This window comes from Myotis nattereri (assembly GCF_964212035.1).
Source record: "Myotis nattereri genome assembly, chromosome: 3".
Classification (NCBI taxonomy): domain Eukaryota; kingdom Metazoa; phylum Chordata; class Mammalia; order Chiroptera; family Vespertilionidae; genus Myotis; species Myotis nattereri.
In genome coordinates this window covers 38,307,943-38,329,042 of record NC_138077.1, presented here as the reverse complement: position 1 = coordinate 38,329,042, position 21,100 = coordinate 38,307,943, and the positions used below count along the sequence as shown (strand labels likewise).

At 41.6% G+C, this 21,100-nt stretch overlaps 1 protein-coding gene across 2 annotated transcripts in view; it reads right to left on the bottom strand.

Moving 5' to 3' along the window:
* Positions 1–9,546: 9,546 nt before the first annotated feature.
* The window catches only part of KCNMB2 (potassium calcium-activated channel subfamily M regulatory beta subunit 2), a 113,624-nt gene continuing 102,070 nt past the window's right edge, over positions 9,547–21,100 (bottom strand). For both annotated transcript variants that reach the window (XM_081085750.1, XM_081085749.1), the window contains one exon: positions 9,547–11,274. In XM_081085750.1, the coding sequence (XP_080941876.1) occupies positions 10,990–11,274 (285 nt within the window). In that variant the 3' untranslated portion in view covers positions 9,547–10,989. The remainder of the gene's footprint in view (positions 11,275–21,100) is intronic.

Genomic DNA, 21,100 nt, shown 5'->3' with positions numbered 1-21,100 from the left:
GAACACTAGTCTATACTAATAAAAGATTGCCGGGGGTGGGGTCTGTGGGGGACCGCCCCCCAGCTGGCAACCAGCCACCGCCGGGCGCATTTCCACTGAAATCCCCGCCCCGTGGTGGGCCATGGGAAATGTGGCGCAGCTAAAATAAGAAAAAGAAAAAAAAAAGAGAGAGAAACATGCAAATTGACCACCCCTCCACTACACCCACCAGCCAATCAGAGTGAGCATGTAAATTAATCTAACAAAGATGGTGGTTAATTTGCATATGCAGGCGCAGAGAGCGAAGACTGAAGACAGCGTAGAAGGAAGCCAAACACTGCAGAAGGGAGTGAAGCGTGGAGACGGGAGGGAGGGAGGCAGCGGAGAAGGGAGTGAAGCCCACCTTGGCAGGCTTCGCTCCCTTCTCTGCTTTGCTTCGGCCGCAGGAAGCCTTATTCTTGCAGGAATCTTCCTGCAATGGGCCTCTAGTGATATATAATGTTCTTTTCTATAATTTTTACTTGTTTGCTGATAATTGGACAGAAATTTAACGTAGTGATTGTACACAGGCATAGATGATACCCACTCCCATTTTTCAAGGTTGTGCTGGCTTTGCAGGTGAATTCTTGGAGGCTCAGTTAATGCCTGCTCATTTTTCTTGATCCATTTATTCCTGCATCGCTTGTTACCACGCTGTCTCCATTTTCATTATTTTTGATTATGTGCTAAACACCCAGGCTAACTCTATAGAATGAAGTTTTAGGCAGTAATCATTCACATTTATCCGTGGACTTCCTAAATGCTTACAGCCAATCTTCCTGAGGTTTTCCTCTTCCCCCTTTTATGCTCTGGGGAACACTCCCCAAACAGGACCATAAGTTATGTCATGAAAGGCCCCTGAAGCAGAGCCACCTTGGGATGCAGAGAACACAAACATTTTTGGCCAAGATGTTAAAAAACCTACTTCCCTCTCTTATATGTTAGGGAGATGACACTGAGCTTTGGAACATGTTGCAGAAGAGCTTGTATATGTGACAAATTATGACCTAGTTATTACATGATTTGTGGCATATTTTATCTATTTTTGGGAAAATGCTGGCAATGGCAATGTCACCCACGCGTGAGCCAGTCCGTATAACCTCCCCGGGGCAGTCACAGCCAGAGCTGGGCTGAACAGACGGAGGAGCGGCTCTCGCTCACAGACAGCAGAAGGGGGCTGTGGCGCTCTGCTATGGTTGGCAATTTGCTCTCCCACTTCTCTAAGCATATGGTACGTAGTGGTGGGAAGACACCATCCCAGATTATGGCGGAACACCCTCTGTGTTGTGCTTTCTCAGCTTTCTGCTGTTTTAACTAATTTCCAGTCAATTATACTGATGCCTGGGGGTGTTAATGGGTTTGTTTTAGGCAGAAAAACATTTCTATCCTGATCCTTTTCTTTGATCACCAGAATGTGCTTATTTTATTTTAATTTTGATAGAAATCAGGTTATGAGTCATTTGTGAGAAGGGACAGTTTCTGGGACTTCTGTCCCTTACTCCCCACCACCCCCCACTTTTCTCCCTTTCAAATGGTGAGAACAGAGCCACTACATGATAATGACTCACGTAGGGAGCAGATGTGTCCCGCCTGATGAAAAATTCGGATAAGCTATTTCCTCCAGAGGCGCCTGTGGTTCGTGTGTGTTATGTGTGTGCATGTGGGTGCATGTGTGTATGGACTGTTTAAGTACTGTGACCCTTTCCCCACCATATCAGACCTCCTGGGTATCTAGATTATTTTTGTGAGGGCAGGAAGTATTCCAGCAATAGCCATCCTTTCCTTTTGGGGAGAATAAAAATGTTTCCAGTGTGATGATATGTAGCTATATATTTGGCCATTTTCTTTTTACTTTTTCCAGTTAGCTGAAAGTTGGAGACAGAAACTAAGGGATGAACATTTTCCTTTTCTGAGTTGACAGCTCATGTTTATGTCCTTAGTCTCAAATTAAAATAAGTCTCCTTGACTGGTGTGGCTCAGTGGGTTGGAGTGTCATCCGGTCCACCAAAAAGGTTGTATATTCAATTCCCAGTCAGGGCACACACCTAGGTTTCAGGTTCTATTCCCAGTCAGGGGTGAGGACTTAGAAAAAAGTCTCCATAGCAATATGCAATCCCTTGCATATGAATGTCAATACACTTGGATAAGGTGCGCAGTTAATCAGAGCCTGTTTTCTTTTTCTTTTCTTTTCTTTTTTTTTTTACTTTTTCTTAGGAAGAAGCAGGAACTCGGACCCAGTCTCTGACACCCTTGAGTGTAGCCTTGGTGATGATGACTCTGGTTCAAGTGTACACATTCCCCTTCTCCTCCTCTGGCACGTCTTTCCCTGAACCTCCTGTTTCCTTTATGGGTGGCTCTCCGGTGCCCTGAATGCAGATACTTGTTCATTCAGCCTCGTAAGTCCCTATTTTAAAAAAGGTTTCTGGGATTTATGCCCTGGCTAGGTGAGATTCAATACAGGGCCGGAATCCCTTCTCTCCCTACTTTGAGTGGACCGGAATCTTCTTCATCAAAGAGCTTTTTCTTTCAGAGAAAGTAGGAAGCACGTAATGTAATATCTCAAGTCAATCTCTTGATTCCCCAGCCACATTCCATTAGTGACAGGGAGGCTTTTAAGCCTCCACGGAATTGACCTTAGTTATGAGATTTTATTTGGCAGGACTATATGGGTGGGGTCAGTCCTAGGAAAAGTTGTAGGAGAGATGAAGCTCATCTTAAGGATCTTTTATTGCCCACACTGCATCCATCTTTCTACCTTTGCCTCCAAACTCTTAGTGCCTAGTCCTAAAAGTAATAAATCTCTGTCTTTTATTATTAATCATCATAAAACAAATTGCTGTCATTTCATGTGTTTATTATGTGCTAAACATCTTGCTAAGCACTTTATATATCACCTCATGTGATCTTATGAATTAGATGCTATTACTATTGCCATTTGCAGATGAAGAAATTGATGTATGAGGAAGTTAAGTATATTTTCCCAAATTTCACAGCTATTGAGTGCCAGAACCAGGCTTCAAACTCATGTCTGAATGATTCCAAAACCTATGTGCTAATCACTTACATAGACTACCCTCTCCTTCTTGAGCATTATTCCATTTTATAAGTTTAAAACTCCTTTTGTCGCCCATCAGCTCTTACGTTTTATGTTCTTTTGCAGCCCCGCTCCTAGGTGTCTGGGGTGATGTATGGTTCTAGGGTATATTAGTGTGCTGAGGAATTGATGGCTGAGAAAAAGCATTGTCCAGGGCTATCTGCAGTTTCATTGCCGGGCATACGGATCTGCACTAGAAGGAACAGATCCCTAGTGGTGGCTTTTCAGGTATTTTTATTGTTTGGGAAAATCTTCAGACCATACAACAGAGAATTGTGATTAATTTGGCTACTTTTTACTAATAACTCACTTGAGTATGTTTATTGAACTCCTCCTATGGGCCAGGAATTGTATCAAACTAGGTGATGAGAATATAACAACAAAATAAAACAGAGATGAATAAAATAAATCCATTTGTTCAAGAATCTTGTAGGAATACCAGAGAGATAAACCATGACTATAATGTGGGATGGTAAGTGTTTTTATGGAGAGATGTATGGGGTGTTAGTGAAGCATAGAAGATAGGCACCTACCCTGGGCCTGTGGGACTCAGGAATGACCCTCTAGTGCAGATGAAGTTCACGCTGAATCTTAAAGCATGAGTATGAGTTGGCCAAGTGGGCAGAAAGGTCAGAGGAAGGAGTCTCAGGCAGAGCAAACAGTAAGCACAGAAGCCAAGAGGTGTGAAAGAATTTGGAACGTTGGGATGGCTACTGGTTAGAGGGCTGAAACATGAGAGGTATGGGGATGACAGTGTGAAAGAGACTTAAGGGCCAGTTCACTTCATGACCCAAGTCATTTGAAGATGCCAAATGTTACTAGTTCTTGGGGGTAAGTCTTGTTAAGTAAAGGAAGAACATTAGGCTGGTCTAAAGTCTGTTGTTGAATGAAAGCCTCCTTGTTTTAGCAGACCTCGATCCCTGCAATTTCCAGGCTTGGGCTGGGTTTGGCTGGCTTTTTTTTTTTTTTTTAAATTTATTGTTGAATGTATTGCATATGTCCCCTCTTTTTTTCTCCCATTGACCTCTTCTAACCCGTCCCCCAACCCCCAGGCATGGCTTACTTCTTTATACAAAACTAGAGGCCCGGTGCACAAAAATTTGTGCACTCAGGGGGGGGGTCCCTCAGCCCGGCCTGTGCCCTCTTACAGTCTGGGACCCCTCGGGAGATAACGACCTGCTGGCTCAGGCCTGCTCCCAGGTGGCAGAGGGCAGGGCTAATCCCTAGGTGCAGCCCCTAGTGGGGCTCAGAGCAGGGCCGACTGGGGAGTTGGGGCGCCACCCCCTGTCATGCACAGAGCAGGGCGGATTGGGAGGTTGCGATGCCACCCTCAGTCACGCTCAGGGTAGGGCCGATTGGGGGGCTGGGGCAACGCCCCCTGTCACACTCAAGGCAGGGTCAATGGGGAGGTTTTGGCGGCACCCCCTGTCACGCACAGATCAGGGCCCATCAGGGGGTTGGGGCTCCGTACCCTGTCACGCACAGAACAGGGCCCATCAGGGGGTTGAGGAGCTCCCCCCTGTCACTCACAGAGTAGGGCCAATAGGGGAGTTGAGGCACCGACACTGTCACACTCAGGGCAGGGCCAATGGGGAGGTTATGGCTCTACCCCATCACACACAGAGCAGGGCCCGTGAGGGGGCGGGGGGTTGGGGCACCACCCTCTATCACCCACAGAGCAGGGCCGATCAGGGGATTGGGGTGCCGCCACTCTCACACTCAGGGCAGGGCCGATGGGGAGGTTATGGCTCTACCCAGTCACACACAGAGCAGGGCCAATCAGGGGGTTGGGGCGCTGCCCCCTGTCACACACAGAGCAGGGCCGATCAGGGGGTTGGGGCGCTGCCCCCTGTCACACACAGAGCAGGGCCGATCAGGGGGTTGGGGCGCTGCACCCTGTCACACACAGAGCCGCAGGGTGATCAGGGGGTTTGGGCGCTGCCCCCTGTCACACTGATCCCAGTGCCGGGAGGCATATTACCCTTTTACTATATAGGATAGAGGCCTGGTTCATGGGTGGGGCCGGCTGGTTTGCCCTGAAGGATGTCCTGGACCAGGGTGGGGGTCCCCACTGGGGTGCCTGGCCAGTCTGGGTGAGGGGATGATGGCTGTTTGCAGCTGGTCACACACCCTTCAGGGTGGGGTTCCCCACTGGGGTGCCTGGCCAGTCTGGGTGAGGGGCTGAGGTCTGTTTTCAGGCTGGCAGGTGACTGAAGCTCCCAACCACTCCTTTTTTTCTTTTTCTTTTTTTTATTCTGGGCCAGCTTTAGCTCGGAGGCTTGGCTCCAGCTCTTAGGCCTCCGCTGCTGAAAACAGGTTTCTGGCCTTTGTTTACCTTCTGTATTTGAAACAATGTTGCGATCCTGCTGGCTGAAGCCCAGCGGACTAAAGCAGGTTTCTGGGGTTTTGTTTAGCTTCTATATTTGTAACATAGTTGCTTAGAGTTGCAGCTCAGCGGCCGGCAGCGGCAGGCGGGGAATGTTGGAGTCCTCCGTCACTGAAGCAAGCAAGCCTCATGTTCGGTTTAAGCTGCCTGGCTGCCGGCCGCTATCTTGGCTGGCAGTTAATTTGCATATTGCCCTGATTAGCCAATGGGAAGGGTAGCAGTCATACGCTAATTACCATATTTCTCTTTTATTAGATAAGATAGAGGTGAAATTGGGGGGAACCATGTAAAGATGACTTGTAGTTTTCCCAGTGGCTGCTATTCTGGGATCACAGACGACATTGATATGAGAGGTAAAGTAAACTGCTGGCTTTACCGGGTCTTTAAAGGGCCCTTTGCTCCAGTTCTCCATGGGGTTTTTGAATTGGGTTTAGTGGTAAATGCTGGCAGTTTATGCGGCTCCTCAACTATGAAATACTTCAGTCTTACAAGGAGACAGTTGCTGTTCACTCTTGGATGATTTGGACATGAGGTCTCTCAAGCACACCAAGTGGAACCTTCTAAAAAGTCTTGGATGTTTGCCAGACTAACTTGAGGGTTGTTAGTATTCAAAGGGTTATGTATTCAGCCAGCTAGTGTGACATTTTCAAAGAAACAGAGAGTTGGAAAGCCTCTCTGTTATATTAGGAAAGCCTCTCTGTTGTGTTAGCACAAAACCAGTTTGTTGCAAGTGGCCTCAACTGGCTGAGCTGGACCTGGCTGTTGGGATTTCCGCCGACAGATGCCCAAAGTATTTACAGCGTGCTCTTTTCTAAATTTCCTAGCTGATGATGATTTTTAGAGAGGGATGTAAGTGTCGCATTGGCACTGAATTCTGTTTCTGGCACCACTGTTGGAAAGGGAGGGATATGTTTTTCCCACAGTATGAGTCCCCAGTCTGGACTCAGTGTTTTCTTCTCATCACGGCTAGATGTTAGCGACAGCAGCTGAATGTTGTTGGTTAGAGACAGCCACTGTTAATTGTTCCAAAATGATACTTCTGTCACGTGCAAGGATGGCATGGGGTCGGCCTGTTGTGTTTGCTCACCACAGGAAGGAGCTAAGTGTCAGGGTTTGCAGCTGCCTCCCAAGCTGCTGGATTTTTAATGCAGCACACAAAAAGGCTGAGCTTTGATGACTCTCTGCCTGGTGGAGGCTGGCGAGTTTGGACAGACCTCGGTGGAGGGAAGTATACGGGTGTCTAGATGTTGTGGTCACCATGGTGGTGTAGACAATAGTTGAGGTTGCCGATGGTGGACGAGTGATGTTTCCTGTTGGTATCTCTATGACAAGATCTCTCACTGCCTGTTCAGGAAGGAATCATTTTCTTAAGTTTTATAATGTGTAAAAAAACCTAAGGGATAGTGAGAACCCGCCTCTTTATCTCTTCATATGCTCCTTAAATGAATTTACTCCAAAATAAGTGGCAAATGGGGCAATTGAATGTGTGCAAGTCCAAATAGGTATTTACCAACCCCAAAGGATAAGTAAGGCCCTTAAGAAAAATATAGAGACATTCTTTAGTATTTGATAAATAGCAATAGTTGGTTAAATTAGATTTTCTAATTCCCAATCTCTTCCCCCCCCCCATATATTATTACTCCTGTCCTTTCTTTTAAACTAGTTTCTGTTTCCTATTAACTCTGTCCTCTCATTGTGCTATCAGATGCTGCTAAGGGGACCTGTTGTCTCTTGCTGAAACCAAATATTCCTGCATCTCTCATTGAGTGCAAATCAGAAGATTTTTCCCTTTTAAATTTTATGAGATAACTGGGGGAGTCCTAGAAAAACTGTGAAGTTAATTCCAAGCATTGGTTCTTTCTGCTCCTTTGCCCTCTCAGTAACATGAGTTTTCTTAACCCCATACATGGGGCATTTTTTATCCTCCCACCAAAATCTGCATTGGCAGGAGAACTTGGTATGAGTTTGTCTGACTTGCCTGGAGTGGACGTCTTTGTTTGCTTGCCTAGCACCCTTCCTCTAGTCTTTCATACACACTCATTTTCCTGTAGGGAATGATTTGATCCCCACCTCCATCATTATAGGGGTAGGCCCAGTAGAGGACAAGAGAATTGGCATTTTTGAGGACAGATATGAATACTGTTGTTTTTTTTTTCCTTTTGTGAGTATAGCAGAAAGAATATTATGAACATGTAGTTGCTGGGGGTTATCTTACTGCTGTATAAAGATTAAGAATAAGAAGAAAACAGAGCAAAGACAAAAAGAGGATGAGAGAGATAGAGATAGATGTTGGTTTTCATGAAGAGAAGTTGTATTTAAAGGAATTCCCGGGACTACAAATTATGCTAATAGGTAGTGAGGCTGTGTACAGGACCTTAAAGCCTTCTCAACGGCCTGAAATCATACTATGCTGGTAACAAGTCTTATGACAACTTGCAGGTGCCTCGAGATGAACTTTGTTTTAGAAGAAGTTGGCTAAATGACAGTTCTGGAATTAAGTGATCAAATTGATTTGAGAGAACAACTTCTCTCCCTACCTAAATCAAACATTTACACATAAAAATCACTCCTGGAATCCACAGATTGACATTTCCTTCCAGTTCCTTGGCATTGCACTGGAGAATGGTACTTTCGTGGAGATGAACCAACCCATGACCCACTGTAGCAACACTTCATTAGAAACAAAATCTATACTTCTAAGTAATCTGGCTACTTAGCAGACAACTTAGTCTGGTTTTCATGGAGTTGAATAAGAACAGAATGTAGAATTTCGAACAGTCTTAACCTTTCAGAGGCCAAGTCACACTTGAGAGGTCGAGCAGGATTAAAATCCACATGGGCATCATGTGGATTTAGTGTTAAAGGGGACTTAGTCGTCAGCTGGCCTGACATTCTAATTTGACAGTCAAGAAGTCAAGAGACTAATTTAGAAGTCTAAGGTCCTGTAATCACCACATCTTGAATGAAATCTTTTGACTTTCATTCCAGTGCTCCTTCTTTTCCACCCATAGAGTCTTTCAGTGTTATCTAAAAGCCCCCAAAGCCATGGAAATGATTACCACAATGGAAAACCTAAAGGCTGGATATTTTCTCAACTCTCCACCATTTCAGTATCTGTGTAACCTTGGGGAAATTGAGGCTTAACATCTCTGAGCCTCAACATTCTTATGTGTAGGATGGGATAATAGTGCTCCTCCAATAAGGTTGTTATTAATAAGAAATTATTTAACACTTGCAAAGCATTTAAGACATTGCTATTAGTCCCAGTTCTTCCTCCTTTAATAATGAGCACTTAATGGCGTATACATTCAAATTACCTAAAGGGGATGTTGCGTTATTGGAATTCAAGAAGGCACTAGTTAACTTCTTTTTTGATGTCATTATTTTGAGATTTCTACATTCTTATCACAGCTTGGAATTTTTAATTTAAATTACAGAGGAAAATAAAAATAACTCATCTAAAAGTTCACTTGCATATTTTTCACACCTTGATCACTGAAAGGATCAATTAAAGATGCTCAAGGAACATTAAGGATGTCTCCATAGTCACAAAGATCTCTCTTTTGTCTTCAGAATTATTGGTTTCTTTTTAAATATATTTTTATTGATTTCAGAGAGGAAGGGAGAGGGAGAGATAGAAGCATCAATGATGAGAGAGAATCATCGATTGGCTGCCTCCTCCATGCCTCCTACTGGGGATTGAGCGTGTAACCTGGGCATGTGCCCTGACTGGGAATTGAACTGTGCCCTCCTGGTTCATAGGTAGATGCTCAACCACTGGCCATGTCAGCTGGGCCAGAATTATGTTTTTAAGGTGAAGTAGGAATTGAGTTTTCCATCATATTTCTCAAATATTTATATGTGCTTGTGTATGTGCTTGGGTGTTACAAAAGAAACTTTATAATTTCTTTAAATACCTTTGAACATAGTGAATCATAGGTTTTTGGATTACCATGTCTTTTCAGCTTAGAATGCAAGATGTATTGATATCTTGCAGATGTGATGGATTTTCCCCCCTAAATTTTAATTACACGTTTGAAGTCCTGATTATACCTTAGGGGTTTATTTGCTTATGAAAAGTCAAACTATGAATTACAATATTGCAGAATACTTTCACTTCATCAGATTAGTTTCACCATTCATTTCACAGATACGATTTGTAAAATTTTGCAACACCTAGAAAACTACATTACAAAAGGTATTTAAATATAGATGAGAAAGATAGATGTGTGTCTTCTTCTTTTGATATTGATGTTAAATAAAAGATGGAATGTTTTTGTTTAAAACCAATCCCTCATCCCTCCCTCCACCCCCAACCACAATAAGTGAATGAAATGTGAACAAAGGCTTTCTTTAAATCTGTTATTCAGTTCAAGTGTGTGTGTTAGAAAAAAAGGTCTATTTTGTGTATAAAATCTAGCAACAGAAAAGGCAATTGTAAATAGAAAAATAAAACATGTAGAGGAGACAAATATTCTGCGCACACAACTTTAAAATCCCAATAGGGGACACATGTTAGAAAGAGAGAAACTACACACTCATTAACTTTAACATAAATTCCCAAAGAGCAATACTCCAGCTTGTTCATTTGCCACAATAGATCTATGCATTGAAATAAGTCCACTAGTCTTGACCAGCAAGTAGGATCTTAATTTTCCCATCTAACAGTTCAATTGAAATGGAAGGAAGATTTTCACACAAATATCTTAGTACAATAGACTTTCCTGGATTGGAAAAGAGCATCTACTCCGCGTTTAGTCAATTCATGGGTAATGAGACTCCTGTAAGTGTCATCCCCCTCACACAGTAGCAGGGTCTTACATGGAAAAGGGCTCTGTTCATTTTTCATTTAAGTCACAGGAAATGGTGATAGAATTGGTGAATGAAAACAGCTTTCTTTTTTGGAAATCAGTTTGAAAATCTGAAGTTATGAATAGAAAGTAATAACAGGAAAATAGCTGGCTGGGTCTCCCCCCTTCTTTACAGTGATATGGTAGAAACACAGGAAAAATGTGTTAACATCTTTTAGTTAGGAAATCTGGTCCCTTCACGTGCTGTGGGGCTCAGTTCAGAATAAGAAAAGAAAAACAGTATTTTTGGCTGCAGCTCTAGTAAACAATGAATGATGAAAAATATTGCAGAAATGTCTTCAACACAGACCTTATCACATTGATATTGTTTACCTTTCTCCACAAACCTTGGCAAATGAATAACTGAGCCCTATTTTGGTGGAATGAGAGAAGGAAGCACTAGTTCCAGCATTGAAACAAGATTATGAAAACAACCAACCAACACAAAACAGTATTTCTTCTCCTGAATAATAAAGACGTCATGTTTGCATATAGAACAGCTTTTGCATTATTGCTCTATGTATAAGAATATATTAAGGAACTCATAATAGACTGCACATTACAAACTTAAGGTTCTTTGGTGAAGAATGAAAGAAAACAGTATTTGAGCTTTAAAGAAAACGATCTCGTCCATTTTGCCTTTATCTATTGATCCGCTGGATCCTGTCACAGAGCAGGGAGAGGTACTGTGTGAGCTTCACCATGGCAACGATCACCACGCCCCCAGCCATCATACACGTTGGCCAGAAGAGTGAGTGGAACAGCACATTGGAACTGTAGAGTTTGGTTAGGATGACGCTCTTCTGGTTTCCTTCCGGGTCAGAATAGCAGGAAAAGTGTTGGTACTTCCTGAAGTTTTCCATGACAACACTCACCAGGGACATGGATTCTTCAAAATTTTTTCCACACTTAGGTATATAGGAGCACTGTGGAAAATGAGATAAATTGTCATCAGAAGATACTGTGTGTGTGTGTGTGTGTGTGTGTGTGCGCCTGGTACAGGTGGATATTGAGGCCAACTTAATGATCTGTGAAATAACCATGATGGTTACTCTTTTCATATTCAAACTATGGCCTCCAGAAACCCTAAGAATGCACACATTAATTAAAACAATGTTTTCAAGTATCCTTTCAAGATGTACTTTGATAGCTCACCCCTATAAGTTTATTGATTAAACTGGATGACATCAATGGATTCTTTTGCCATAGCTAAGCCTAGTGGGTTTTAATGATTCCCTATGAACACACTTCTCCATGGGGTCAGAATGTCAACCTCTCTGTCTTTTGTCTGTCCACAGCTGTTCATGTAACATCACAAGCTACCAGTTCTTGTAGGGAAAGTCGTTTCTCTCATCTTTTTTACTAAGCCGAGCCACCTTGTTCACCTTTCTACTGTAGTTAAACAAACACCCAACAGTTATACCCCTGGTGAATTGCTGACAAAGAATATTGGAAAGTGTAGGAATATTGAATAAAGAGCTCTGATGAATGTTTTATGCCCAGTTAGCTTAATAAAGTAATTTTTTCCCATAAACCTAGAAAAATTAAAACATTACCAAATCAGTTTACTCTTTAACCGGCACCTACCTGAGAACTTACATCACCTTTCCTTTGAACTTTCCCCTTCTCTCTTTTTTACTATATCTCTTGTACTATATGTCTCTCCTTTCTTTCTCTTTATACACTTACATGTTTAATTTGATTCTTTGCAAACCTTTTCCTTCCCTGCCTGCCCCTCCCCTTACCTTGCTTTAATTTTCCCCTCCATTCTCTCTTTTGTCTTCCTTTCTCTTTTGCCTCTCTCTCTTCTCTGAATACAGAGGGAGTTAATAAGCGTTGTTGTTTTTTAAAGTTATAATTTATTGGGTATATTTTGGAACACATTTCCCTAATTATAAAGCAGTCTCTGAGGAGATGAAATCTCTGTGACCCTCTTTCCTGGGTTGGTAAATGGGCAGTGACGAAACTCATAACAACGAATCTAACTTTTTAAAAAGGTAGGAAAAAAGTGATTTAAGTCACTTTTCTGGGATATATGTGAATCCTTCGTTAACTCTTTACCCTCCCTATGGTAAGGTGTATCCCAATAAGAAAAAGAAGTCCCTGTCTCTTGTTACAGTCATTATCAAATAATTGATTTAACTGATTTATCTGAATTAAATTGGTTTGTGACAAGATCATGGCTAACCCAGTGTTTTAGTGTGATTTAGCAAACTATGCCCTCTCTTCAAAATTATTTTTCTGTTGAAAAACTGTCATAATACTGATTTTATGAAAACAACAACAACAACAAAACACCTCACCCATTTTGCTGTTCTTTACCAATGTATTAGTTGTTATAAATAATCACCTCTCTGACTTTCGCAATGTGACTGACACTCCCGGGGTTGTGCAGTGCACAGCTCACTCAACTCGGAGACACACAGATGAGGTGGGCTGCTGGAGAACACGGAGGTACACCCAGGGGAGCTTTGGGTAGGATCCTGGAACTGCACCATTTAGACGTGCAGCTTTCACAGGAAACAACTATAAAACAAATGAAGTGCCTTCTGCTAATGGAGTATGTTTGGCTCACTCTTTCCTCCGACGTTATTAGTGGCTACAGTGGCATCCTGCTTTGTTGGCTGTGCTATAATCATTGGGTTATCTGACAGCAGGAAAATTCTTCGATTAGTTAAGAATAGAGGATGAACTTGCTGGCTTTTATCGTATACCAGGCTTAAAGTAATGTTTTCATAACAAGAACTGGTTGGCAGCTTCAAATCTAATCAGCTAAGAATAAATGTGAGTACACTCATAAATGTGGGCACAGCAGAAGCTGGTACTGGCACAACATTAAAGGCCTGAAAGTGTCTCCAGGAAAGCACACTTTCTCAGTGAGTTATAATTTTGTACGCACATTTGCCTATGACTACCATGACGCAAATTTTCTACCAGCAGGATGCGTTCTAAATCAAAAGGATTTAAGGCAATAAGCAGATACATTTTTCCCCCTTCTTCAATGCAGCCACCATGCCTTTAACAAATTTAAAAATGTTTTTGGAAGCAAAGTATTAAAAGGAAAAATCACAGACAAGCCATTTGTGGTTGAATTCAAACAGAGTGGATTTCGATTCCGAATGCATCAGGCTTCTGTATATTTTTGTGCCAAGGCCGTTTATAACAGTGGATTCAGTGGCTAAGAGTACTAAGTTATTGAAGGGATCTCAATAAAAATGGCATTCCACTAAAAATGGAAGTTTTTCTTTTCTTAGGCTCTCGTGAATTGATGTGGCTTTAAAATATTTTTCAAGAAGCGTTTGCCAGGCAAATGACAATAATTCTGACACGAGACAGGATTCTTCCAAATAAAATGGGATATAAATTACTTTTGAGACCATCTAGCAAGGTCATAATATAGAGGCTGCTTATTATAGTTTCAAGCCATCAGGCTCTCAAATGTGCACATTTGGAGTGGCCAGACAAGGCATATTCCATACCTGATTGGACTTGGGTCCTGGGGCCAGTGGTACATACAAGTGCAGCTCCACATTGCTGGTGGAGCAACGATTCTTTTGCTCGGCTGTTTTTAACTTTTCTAACCTTGCCACCTGCCACCTTTTAACACACATAAACCAGCTCCCACTAAGTGTGTTACTTATCCCTGAAAACTACTCCAGTCATTCCTTTACTTTTCTTATTGATCAGATCTCTGTTGTGAAAATGAACATACCATGTGGTCTGACAAGCCCCTCTCTGACTTGTGTTCAAGAGATCTGGGTACTGTGTTTTTATAAGTGAGCTACTTGGCTCCTCAGAATCAACTGCTTTATCTAATGAGGTTAACAGAGCCTTCCTGGCAGGGTTTGTGTGAAGATTAAATGATGAATATTAAAAGCCTCATTGAATTTTCCCTAATGTGTTTTCTTATTGGAATATCACACTCTCCCCATGATCTCAAGTCTTTAACCAAGTGCACATATTAAACGATTGAAAACTCTAAGGAGGGCAACACTCCTAGTTATATGGTTTTACAGGAGCAGTCCTGTTGGATGGCTCTTGTCTCATATTCCTTGTTTTTGTGTCTGAGGAGATTTGACATTATGCTGAATCATATACAGTATTTGAATTCTAGGTTTCTGTTTCTGCAGCTCAAACTACAGCCGTGTGTATGTTTCTGAGACTGATATGAATTTGTGGTGAAGATTTAGTGATCTTAGGATTTCATCATATGTTTCAAGGATAATTTGATGTGCTTGGTTTAGATTACAGAGAATGCATTTTTTAACAAATGGAAACTATACGGAGTGATTTATACTTAGCTGGAAAAATGTAATGTAGACTGGAAAGATAAAAAATCCTGGTATTTTTATTGTATTATATATATTTATTGATTTCAGAAAGGAAGTGAGAGGGTGAGTTAGAAACATCAATGACAAGAGAAAATCATTGGCACAACTCCTACTGGGGATAGAGCCCGATACCCTGATATGTACCCTTGACCAGAATCAAACCTGGGACCCTTCAGTAAGCAGGCCAATGTTTTATCCACTGAACCAAACTGGCTAGGGTAAAATCCTGCCATTTTAAATCCTTTTATATTTTTAGTGGGAGGTGTGGGATAGGAAAGGTTTAACTTTCAGACTGTGTGTGATATATAATACCAAACAACATATGAATAATAATTTTATATACACAAAGACATATAAGTACTAATCAAAATATATCTAAAAGCCAAACGACCCCTCTCCCCCACCCCCTGGCCAGCCCCGCCCCCGATCGGGGGGGGGGGAGGGAGTGAGGGGGCAATTGGGGGCAGGTCCAGCCAGCCAACCACCCATGCCCCTCCCCGCTGTCGCCCCGCTGATCGGCCCCCATTGGGGCAGGCCTGCAGGACCCCACCCATGCACGAATTCGTGCACCAGGTCTCTAGTATTTTAATATATATATATTTTTACCATGGATATAGGTAATTCTTTAGTGCTTTAACAGGTGAATATATAAACCTAGCAAACTTTTGAGGCAGCCATTCGGTGAAAGATTTAGTCCCACATCTTTCTTCATCCTGAATTTTGTTAATAAACCTTTCTGTTTTCCCAAATGCCTTAAATTCTTTTTAGTATTGAAAACCACAGAGATGGCCCCACAACATGACCTTTCCTCTCCCAGCTGAGGACACCTGGCTCCTGTCACCTTCCCCTGACTCCTTTCTCTACATGGCAACAAAGGTCCAGCAATTGCATCTTCTCCCCAGTTCTTCAGAAAGTCACTGAACATTTTTCTCTCAGGCTTATTTCTAGAATCTTTTACACCAGTAGGGTTATTTTTAGTTTCATGATAGAAGTTTTGAGAAACTACCTCTTGAGCTTTGCTTAGACATTCTTTGTAGGCCTGTGTGAAGCCCAAAGTGACAGGCCTTCACCTGAAAATGAAGGATGTGGGGAGGAGTGGGGGCCAGGCGGAGGGGCTGTGTGGCTGAATAACCTCACCTGTCAGCCTCCTTTTCCATCTGATGGTAGGAAGGGAACTATCAATTCTTAGGATCACCTTAGGGGAAGGGTTTGTTCTTTTATAAAAAGAAGGGTGTCTTATTTCACAAGGGTTAGCTGTTAATAAAATCCAATCACTATTGTCTCCAATGTGCCAGGGGGTATGGGAGGCATAGGCGTCAAAAACATAAACACGCCCTGGCTGGTGGCTCAGTTGGGTGAGCATTGTCCTGCACACCAGAAAGATTGTGGATTTGATTCCAGGTCAGGACACATACCTAGGTTTTGTGTTGGATCCCCACTCTGGGCACTTATGGTAGGCAACTGATGGATGTTTCTCTCTCACATCAATGTCTCTCTCTCGCTCGCTCTCACTTCCTTCCTCTCTCTCTAAATTAATAAAAACATATCCTCAGGTGAGGATTAAAACACACATAAACACTATAAGGTAGATCAATGACAAGGAATGGAAAAGTACACAAACAAGGGTGGAGGATGGAATAAATGTCGCCAGGAATGAGGTTAAAGAGGCTTTCTGTGAAGAGTACACCCTTCCACAGAGGCGGGCCGCGAATTTGCTCTGAGAACTCTTTAGTAGCCGGGGCATTCTAGGCCACAATATCTATGAGATAAAAATAAAAACAAAAATAAAAACATTGCTCATGTGAAACATGAATATTCTTGGCTCCTGCCCTGGCCTGTGTGGCTCAGTTGGTTGGAGCGTTGTCACATGCTCCTGAAGGTCATGGGTTTGACTCCCAGTCAGGACACATTTCTAGGACGTGGGTTTGATCTCCTGGTCAGGGTGTGTACAGGAGGCAGCCAATCTATGTTTCTCTCTCACATTGATATTCCTCTTTCCCTCTCTCTCTCTCCGAAAATCAATTTAAGAAAATATTTTCTTGGTTCCAAAGTTAGATGGAACTTTTTCTAGCGTCCTCAAATAACAAATATTGTGCACATGTTTATTAAGCATGTACGATGTGTCAGGATTTATGTTCTGTGCCAGAGGAAAAAAAACCATCCCTACATTCAAAGAACGTACATAGAGTCACCAGCTGGCAGCCTTGGGTTACTCTGGCTTCCCAGCACATTTCGGTCTTTTAAATTCTTTGAATGTTAGTGATGGACAGAGGAGCTTAGAGGGTAAATCGGGACCCTATGTTCTTTTCCTTTTAAGACTTCCTACTCTGTAAGAAAGTGAATCCTGCAAAATTTAGTTTACACTTGTTAGTTTGTACTTCTAGTGTCTGCTTGATTTTGGCAAGCAGGACTGCATGAAATGTTTGGTAGATGAAAGGAAAATAGGATTCACACTCTGCTATGTACCTGTTTCTTTCAGTATCGAGACAGGTTCCTCCCGAGAGAGATTTTTCCTTTTCATGTTTTCCCAAGCTTTCACATTTATGACAGCATTTCTGCTTGATTTGGAATAGAGAAGATACTTAGAGACCCAGGAAATCCACTAACAAAACAGAAGCTGTCTAGGGCTTTGGGATTAGTCAATTCTCTGAGCATTAACCCATGGAGCCCCCAGACCCATGACATCTCCAATTAGGCTGAGAGTAAGTCAGATATGGAAACTGACCTTGCTCTTCACCAGGTTCCCCTTTCTTGGAAATTAGAAAGGAGTAGGTTCTTTCTCCATGCTTCTCTTCTTGATTCTCAGTATGAGCCTCCTTCAGGCACATTCCTCCTTTCATTTATGCATAAAGGTACACTTAGCTGTTCCAGAATTCAGTTTTGGTGAGCAGTGACTAAACTCCATCAATAACCAAAGCATTTCTGAATCTTTGGTCCATTCCAGTTTCAGCTAATGCCTAATAAATATCCCTAAAATTAAGGTGCTAGTTTTGAGGATGTCATATGTCAAATTTCCAGCAGGCTTTCTATCCTCCCCACTATCAGGTTGCACTTATATCTGTTTAATATTCACCTTCTGTAAACTGGTACTAAATATACACCCTTGACCTTCCCAGTGGATCACAGATAATTCTATCCTTTGCTCATGGCCTTTTACTTAAGTACTTCCAGGATGTGATGGAATGGCATGAAGTTTCAGCTGTTCAATAAAATATGCCATCAGAAAGATAAATATTTCAAGGAATTTAGATTTTTCAGAACTCTTATCTTTTCCTTTCTCAAGAGAATGCTCTAATATTTTCTCTTTAAGAGATAGTATGATGAGGTAAAGAGACTTAGATTTTTAATTCAGACCTAGTTAGTGAATGTGTGACTTTGGGAAAATCATTTCATTTTCCGAGCTCAGCTTCATTATTGTGAAGTGGAGATAATAGCGGTGCTTAATACTTGGGATTTCTGCTGAAATTAAATAAGTGAGCTTCATGTAAAATATTGAGTACTTACTGCGCCTGGCACATTTTGAGCTCCTGATAAAATCTTTAGAAGTAGGGATTTAGTCAGGATTAAATGAGATAATTTTTATAAAGTTCTTAGCATAGTGCTGGGCTCAGGTTCATAGTAGACACTTAATAAATGTCGGGGCCCTGTTTTTTTTTTTCACATTTAGATTCTCAGCTTCACTTAATTTTCTTCCCTTCTCCCCTTACCCTACCAATACTGTACAGAGGAACTCAACGAGTACAAGGCTTGCTTAGGATTCCAGAATCTCACAGCATCCAAGCTCAAATTGAAATAAAATCTAGAGCAGTGTTTCAGAACTGTGTGGACACATTTTTAGTTGTCACAGCTGGAGGGAGGAGGATGTTAGGGATCTAGTAGGTAGAGGCAAGGGATGCTGCTAAACATGCTACAACATACAGGACAGGACCCCCCCCCCCCCCACCTTCACAGAAAACAAAGATTTGACCCCAAACAGCAAGAGTGTTGAGGTTGAGAAACCTTGTTCTAGATATGCATATTCTCAGGATTGAGCCCAGAAGGATTCAGAATGAGTCATAAAAAGTGGGGTGACACTGAGTTTGGAGTGGTAACTAACTGGCTAATTTATGGAACTTACTCTCCACCAAAAATAGCTATCCTCTCCATGATAGACAAAATACCATATATATGGCATTATACCACATACCAAAAAAATGGTTATATTTTCTTGTTTTGCACCAAAATTCACTTTAAATCTACTTTCAAACCAGATGGGTATGTTTTAAGAATCCCTGGTGGGTAGAAATGTTTAAACGCCCAAAGCTCTGAGAAATTCAACAACTGTAGTGAATTAACACTTAGCTGCCATTTAAGATTCCAGTGGTACCTTGTGACTAGGGGAGCCAGGGGCCTTGAGCCCTCTTGCATTGCTCTGCAAGAGGAGCCAGCGTATCAGCTTAAGCAGCTTTAGCTGTAATGTTGACGAGAGGTTGGGCACTGTGTTTTCAGGCTAAGGAAAAGGGATATATGAGAGAGTGTAAAAATTTAAAAATAAAATCCTTTTGGATATTTTCTACAAAGATACCGACAGCTTGCTTGCTTGATATCCTTTGCCTCCTGTCGTCTCAAATCAAACATTGTCAGTAGTGCCTTATGTATCTGAATAAAAATACCATTTTTTTTTTTTGGTAACTAGGAGGAAAGCTATTATTTTTAGTGAGCTTGGGGAAGGGTAATAGGAAGGAGAGATCTGCATAAAGAGTATTTTAACCCCGACTCCCAGAAATATCCTGAATATTTTTCATGCTGGATTAAGATCATGGTCTAATGGCCTGCTGACATGCAGATAACTGTATTTTCAATGTATATATTTCTGATTTTTTAAAAATATTTTAATTGATTTTAGAGAGGAAGGGAGAGGGAGAGCAAGATAGAAACATCAATGATGAGAGAGAATCATTGATTGGCTGCCTCCTGCATGCCCCACACTGGGGTGGGGGAGGGGGATCGAGCCCACAACCCAGGAATCGAACCATGACCTCCAGGTTCATAGGTTGACGCTCAATCACTGAGCCATGCTGGCTGGGCTATATTTCTGATTAAGGGAAGAGGACAGCTATTCAGAGTGAAGAACTACCAGGCCAGGGAGGGGAGTCAGTGTTTGGTGCCACCTTTCCCCTGGGAGCATCTGCTGATTCCAGGAGAGGGCTGAGAGCCTGGAAGGCTGAATGATATTTCTGACAGCCTTGCAGAGTGAGGGCCTATCAGGTGGGGCCCCTGATGACTTCCCCTCATTCACTTTGTGTTGGGACTCTTAAGGGCTGCATCATAAGAGTAATGGTAAACCTGAAGCAAACAGGGACTTCAGTTCAGACTGGACTGTCTCAACTTATGAAGTCAGAATACGATGATCATTAATGGCTAATATCCCCAGGGGCCTGGCAGAGGCAAATGGAAATAAGTTTTGGAAAATATGACATAATTCTAGGATTAAATTATTATTATAATAATTTACAAATATGATGTCCGAAACCTAATAAAAATTAACCAGACATTATACAACATGGAAATAAAAATACCAAGAGAAAAGAATAGGCATATAAGGGCTTCAGATATTGAAATCACCAAAATAAACATTAAAATAACTACAATTTACTTTTTTATGTCAAAGGATTTAAAAGAAAAGAATTAGAATATTACAGAAAAGTAAAAATTATGAAGTAAGACCCAAATGGGTGTTTTATGCATGAAAATTACAGTTAGAGAAATTAAGAACTCGAAGGATGGATTTAACAGTAGATTAATCAGAGCTGAGGAAAGAGCTACAAATTAGAAGATAGGTCAATATCCAAGCTCAGAGAGACAAAAAGAGGGAAAATAAAAAAAAAGAGAATAAAACACACAGAGGATACATTGAGAAAACCTAACATATGGCCAGTTTGGATTTTAAGCAGAAGAAATGGGAGAGAATGAGAGCAGAGATAGTATTTGATGCGATAATGACGAAAAACTATCTAAAACTGACAAAGAACCTCAAGGTACAGGGAGAGAAGCCCTGAGAACACTAAGGAAGCTAAATAAAAATAAACCTGCACTTTGGCAAATAACAGTTAAATTTCAGAAAACCAAAGAAAATAATCTTTAAAATAGATGAAGATTACCTGCAAAGAAGCAGCGACTAGCTAAAAGCTGATTTCTAAATAGTAAAAATGCTCACCAAAAGAGAATGGCATGTTTTCAGCATGCAGAAACAAAATAATGACAAACTTAGACTTTTATCCTCAGTGAATGAAATTTTTTATCGTTCTTGATTAGTCAAGATTGCAAGTTGTAATCTGTAGGCTAAACACTAAAATAATAACAATAGAACAGATAACTTTCAAGACAATAGAAGGGGAAATGGGATTATAAAAATAATCGGGTAAGGAAAGGGTGATCTTTT